The sequence below is a fragment of the Papaver somniferum genome, chromosome 7 (genome assembly GCF_003573695.1).
Source record: "Papaver somniferum cultivar HN1 chromosome 7, ASM357369v1, whole genome shotgun sequence".
NCBI classification, from domain to species: domain Eukaryota; kingdom Viridiplantae; phylum Streptophyta; class Magnoliopsida; order Ranunculales; family Papaveraceae; genus Papaver; species Papaver somniferum.
The window spans coordinates 111,504,524-111,510,523 of NC_039364.1; the positions used below are offsets into that span (position 1 = coordinate 111,504,524).

A 6,000-nucleotide genomic window follows, 5' to 3' on the forward strand; every position below is an offset into this window, starting at 1 on the left:
TCCATTAAGAAATCATCATACGAGTATATAAAATTACGGTTAAATTGTATACAGTTATGTAATTGAGTTGTAGTTGAGTTTAAGTTTTTGATATTTAGATTCCGTTTAATATATGATTCTCACCTGCTTTTTTTAATCCCAAACACACACAACACAAGTTTGATTGATGCAAAATATGGAAATTAAACAGAGTCCCTTTAATATTATGAGAGAAATTATGACTCCAGAACAACTGGCAAAAGTATCATGATCGACAAAAAAATCCGTAGGCGAAGTATCACAGAGGAGCAGAGGTTGATTATAAGCTAGCATGATCGTCGTAACTGCAAAGTCCCACGGAAAAGTCGAACCTTCCTTCTACATCTACAGGCAACAATGATGGACACATGTATGAACCTGTTACACTATAATATGCAGGTCGAAGTCGCGAGACTTATCGTCCGCTTCTCGACAGTAGCAAATATTGAAAACCACCCAAGAGTATATGGAATTGGGCGGAAAACACAAAAGTTATAGGTAGGAAGTTAAAAAAAAAAATTGTGTATCCTATAGCACATATAATAATGTACTGTTCTAGTACAATTGATAATCAGAGTGGACGGAATTGTAACGGAAATAGAACCGGATCTAAGTACCTCTGAAGCAGCCGACTACAATTTCATTAATTCATAACTTACCCCCAAATGGGATGTTCTTACAACTTTTATGGCGAACAAAGGAAGAGAATAGAATCCTAAGCTAATGACCAATACTGACCGCACACCTGTCCTACTCACAGTGGATGCCGACAATTGATAACAACCAATCATGAAATAGTTATTTAGGCAGACTAGGAAGTTATGGGGGCACCCTAAAGCTAGAAGGCACATGACAAACCACCCCCTTAAGACATCCTTGTCCTCAAGGATGAGAAAGTTGGTCTCACGTTGTCTTTGATTGCACACGAGTACACTATGGAGCTGATCATCACAAGTTGGTGCAAGTTGCTTGAGCTTGTTGACATTTCTGTATTTATACTTCAACTTCTCAAGAATCTGCTTGGTAAACCCACGAGGACAGCTAATGTGAAGTCCACAGTTATCAATTTTTACAGTACTTGCACTCCAGACGCCGATAAGAAGCCCATTAATCTCCCGATGCAATGAGACCAGCAACATGAATAAGGAGAAGTTTTGAATGACCAATTGAACTACCACTAACTCCCAAGAAAACTCCAACTGGATGCAACCGTGAATTAGTGAAGCTACCCGCCACAATAGCCAACAAAAGCACAAAGATATCGTTTGAGCATGACAGGATGAAAAAATACTAATTATGGCAGCATTCCCCTTTCTGACATTCAATAAACTTGTCGAGGATAGGCTGCTCCTCATAAGAGTAACTGCAATTAGACTGGGGACTGTAGCTTGGTAAAACAAATAGCTCCTAGAATTCCAGTTTTCGGCAAGGCCCCCCACTAAGAGAAAACATTTGTTACCCGCCACCAACCGGGTGAAAAGAATCTAAATTTCCACCTTAAGTACCCTACCCACAGCAACAGAGTTAGAATTATCTGAACTACCTTTAGAAAAGCAAGAGTTGCATAGACCCCAGGTGCATGATACGGATCGTGCGAAAAGAAACGGATTCTGAAAATCCGGACATAGCTTCTGCTCAGCATGCCTTCTACACCACTGTCTTTTTCGTTGTAGAAGTGAACTGCCATACCCCAGACTGCGGTTACTGCAAAACAATACGTTGTATATGCAGCCTTCAACATCTTGGAAGTTGTCAATAAATGTACTTGTAAAATTTCTAGACCGCTTTCTGTAATTGTTGCTGAGTGTAGCTCGGAAGTGGTACCACATGAAACTGCCACTTAAGGTGTTGCTGGAGATTAGCTGGCCCCATAAGCTGCTCAAAAACCTTGGAACGAGGACGCACCACATCTGGGATTTTCACCCCCTCTACAAGAGACTTTTTCCAGCCAGAACAACATTCATTACTACCACAGACTGTAGATCTAGGTTCTGCTGGTAACCAAATGAAAAACCAAGTGAAAACACCACCATGTGCTATACTCGAAAAACTGAGATTAAGCCAACATAATCCGAGCTCCTGCTGCAAAGACATATCACCTAGCTTGTTGGCACTAAGAGCAAGAAACAAAAACTTACATGTAAGTCGCTTGGAAATGATCTGTGACTCAGCATTATGTTGCATTATAGCAACACAAATCTGCAAAGATGTTTGTAAACCACCTCCCGGCTGTAAGAGCAGATCACAGAAACGGTATCCACTACTATGATGATGTAGTTGATCGAACAATTCCCTCGCAGTACTAGCTGCATGAAAACTTGTCACCTGAAATAGAAACCTACACCATAGAATTGTACCCAACTGTAACTTGCAAACATCACTGGTCTCAACCCTTTTAACTAACATAAAGCTAATGGAGCCCTTCCATAACAACTTCAATGAGTATCCAAGTTTGAAAACAAGGGCAAAAACAATATTTTTTCTGTAATTGACCATTACCCTGGACCTACTACACCTCTTTCCACGATCAAACACTTTAAGTGAGGCCTGAGTGTCCACCACTCTTTCACAAAACTCTAGTATGAACATATTAAGAATCTGAAATGCCCTGAATAAGATCTTAGCTCCCATTAGAATACCCATTGCCATCAGACAACTACTATAAATATGAGTTGCAGGTAATAAATAATGCACAGATAACCCCCTTTCCAAAATGCTGAGCTCACTGTGCGGAGAACTCCAACTGAAATGCGCAACTGGCAGTATAACTCCCTCTTGAGTCAGAAACCTCCAAAAATTTTCAGATATAAGTAATAGAGAGTGCTAACAAGTATCAATCCTTGCAAGATATAAATGAATGCTAACATTTGCATGAACTGAGAATACAAGCAATGAAAATTTTCGAAACTTTGTCAAAAGAATCTGGCGCACATAACCATTTTTTCTATCAATGATCTCAAGCAACTCACATTTGAGCTGTAATAAAAAAATTTCTTCTCCTTGCATATCAAGCACTTGAGCATACCATTTGCGTGCCTTATTAAAGAGCTCACCACTCTAGCTAAGAAGAGAAAGAAAAATTTATTGCTCGCCGACAATTCAGCAAGCATCTTACTGTTAGCACCAAAATCACCCATTTTAACCCACACCCAGAGAATTGAAGCATAAAACCAAGAATCTGAGTCAAATCCATGCTCACTAAGAAGCTCGTGAACAAATTTTTCAGTGTAGAACACCAATGAACTTGAACACATATGAAGAATTAAAAAGCCATAAGTGAATACCCTAGCAACACATAATATAAAACCAACAAGCAACTGATGAAACAGTTTTTGTTCATTGCCATAGTCAGGTTGTCTTGGCACCTGAAGAATCACAAATATCCAGGGGATATGGCGTTGTTGAGGCCTTTGTTCAAACAACTGGCTACTTTCACGACTATCCCCTTCGTTAACAAACAAGGACACATTTGAACATGCATATAGGAAAATGAAACTGTACCCAAGCTCCTCAATTAGCTCAGAAGCGAATTTGTCACAGTAAGCATCCTTGAATGTGAACTTAGTACTAACAATCACACAAGAAGTAATTGTACCAAAATAGTTTTCAAAATCACCAACAAAGGAAAATAACCTATTCACAAGTCGAAATGCTTTACCAGGATCAAATAGTTTATCATCAGATTTGAAACAACAATGGGAAGATATCCTAGTAGGCATTGTGTGGTGGAAAAAAAATTTGAGCTCAAAACACACAATACCCATTAAAAGCATTTTAACAACCAGCTTCCCATTAACATGAATTTCAGCATCATTACAAAGCAAGGGAATTATTGAATCTGTAAACCTCAAATCTGATTTAAACTCAAGGCTAGGAATCAATGGAAGTATCAATCTTCCAAAACATTAGGTGGTACAGCTGCATACTTACCCCGATCAAATATGCTACCAGAATAATCAGAAAGAATTACAAAACGATTCTTACCAAGTACTTTGTTATGACCACTGACGAACTCCTTCAAGCTTTGGAGTTTCTCACAACTACCCTTATTACTCGTAACTTCATTAGCTTGAAAATGCACCACATCAGACAATTCTTCCTCTTCAGCGAAGAAAAACAAAGGGATGAGCAATTCAAAATGGATAGAATCGTCATCGTCTACTTCAGCAAAGAAAAATTGAGGAATTAATTCGAGAGAATCATCATTGTCTTTTTCAACAGGAGGAACTTGATAACAAGAAGCTAGCTGAGCAGTAGGGTCTGATTTTGCTTCTTTAGATGTAAAAACACAGAAATCTTGAGATTCAGAAGGTTGGGCAACAGATTCAATGATTAGTTCTCCAAATCCAATTGATTTAGCAGAATCTCCTTCATCAGATGAGAACCCTGTTAGAAAAAAAACGGGTTTTTGTTTTAAGACCAAATATGCATGGACTATGATTTGATCCCTAAACCTATTGCCCACAAGTTTTTTTGTTTTTTCTTTGTTTTCAATAGATAAAACAATGGCCCCACACAGATTAAAATCTCAAGATTTTTAAATTTAAATACCATGGGTTTTTCCTAAAGGGCATGGCCCTTTGGGTCAACACACTTTTGTGTGAGGGAGAAGATCTAGACTAGGGTAAGGTTGCCTTTCACGTACGCGAAGTGCTTCGCACCGAAGCGCGCACGCTGCCGAATATTACTCCTTGTCTGTACGTGTTTTGGCTGCTTTAAACACTGGTAAAAAGCAAAAGTTGTTTTTCTGAATCTGACAAAAGCTAAAGCTGTTTTCTGCAAAAGCAACACTCTGCCCTATGGTTGGCAAAAGCAACTCTCTGATTTGGTCTTGCACTGTTTTTAAACAAAACATTACCAGTATTTTTGTCATACGCATGGGAATCTTATTCCATTATTTCTAACGTCCAAAACATTATTTAAGAAAGGAGTCTTCAGCTCATTTAACACAACAGAGAAAAATTTCTTCTTTTTCTCTTCCTCTATTTTCTGAAAACAATATTTTGTATCCGTTTTTCTCTGTTTTGAGTTTTTTGTTAATCACTGCCAAGTTCTTAGAGTACCTTCTTTGTATGCTACATTGAGGGGTACTATCAGTAGTTGTATCCCGGAAGTGACTCGCCAACTGATATAGCATCTCAGAGGAGTAGCAGACAATATTGCCTTTAGGTCAGCGTATCTCATCCGTGCCTCTACTAGTTCCTGCAACAATTTTCTGTGCATCTCTAGGAACATCAGTCGCGCATCGGTTTGAGCTAAGTATTTTCTTCTCAATTATTACGTTTACATTTTCTCCAATAATCTAAAGGCAATACCACCCATTACTATATTTTTTGTTGTAACAACATGGAAAAAAGTATTGTAGACAAACCCCCAAAGTTTAATGGAAAAGACTTTAAACGATGGCAGTCCAAAATGCTATTTTTCTTAAAAGACCAAAGGTTAGATGAAGTTGCTTTAGAAAAACCCTCAATAAGGCTTCATGACCGTGGTTATGAAGATAAACTGGATAGGTGGATTAGGAAGAATTACATGTGCAAAAACCATATATTTAACTGTCTGGATGACTCCTTGTACGACTTTTATAATGCAAAAGAAAATTTTACTGCTTTTGATTTATGGGAAGCCGTGGAAGAAAAATATCTTGCTGAGGCTGCTGGAAGCAAGAAGTTCTTGGTGGCTAGGTTCCTTGAATATAAGATGACCGATGAAAAGCCTGTAGTAGAACAATTCATCGAACTCCGGCTAATAATCAACGAAATACTTGCTTAAGGCATGCATATTGATGAAGCTCTACAAGTATCTGCAGTGACTGAAAATCTTCCACCCTCATGGAACGAGAACAAGAGGAGGTTGCGACACAAGAATCGTGAAATCACCATGATAGAGCTGGGGAAAAAGATCCAAGTTGAGGAACTACTGTGCTGCAAGGACAAGAGCCTGATGTTGAGCAAAGACATGTCCAACAAAGATCATGTCCTA

At 38.6% G+C, this 6,000-nt stretch overlaps 1 protein-coding gene across 2 annotated transcripts; it reads right to left on the bottom strand.

Moving 5' to 3' along the window:
* Positions 1–176: 176 nt before the first annotated feature.
* Positions 177–4,458, bottom strand: LOC113298140. Of its 2 annotated transcripts, XM_026546824.1 has the most exons (3): positions 2,157–4,458; positions 636–2,012; positions 177–363 (listed from the first exon to the last, which is right to left on the bottom strand). In XM_026546824.1, exons 1-2 carry the CDS (start codon positions 2,665–2,667, stop codon positions 1,795–1,797), a joined length of 729 nt encoding a protein of 242 aa, XP_026402609.1. In that variant the 5' UTR covers positions 2,668–4,458; the 3' UTR covers positions 177–363; positions 636–1,794. The 2 variants fall into 2 exon arrangements, 1 of the variants encoding a protein (XP_026402609.1); XR_003334019.1 differs by lacking the exon at positions 177–363 and having other exon boundaries at positions 633–2,009.
* Between the last annotated feature and the right edge of the window lie 1,542 nt (positions 4,459–6,000).

Excerpts from the sequence above, each read along its gene's own strand:
- LOC113298140 (XM_026546824.1), bottom strand. The coding sequence starts at position 2,667 with ATGGCAATGGGTATTCTAATGGGAGCTAAGATCTTATTCAGGGCATTT. Across the intron at positions 2,013-2,156 it reads CATTTCCAAGCGACTTACAT|CAGAACCTAGATCTACAGTC; the intron begins GTAAGTTTTTGT and ends TTTGGTTACCAG.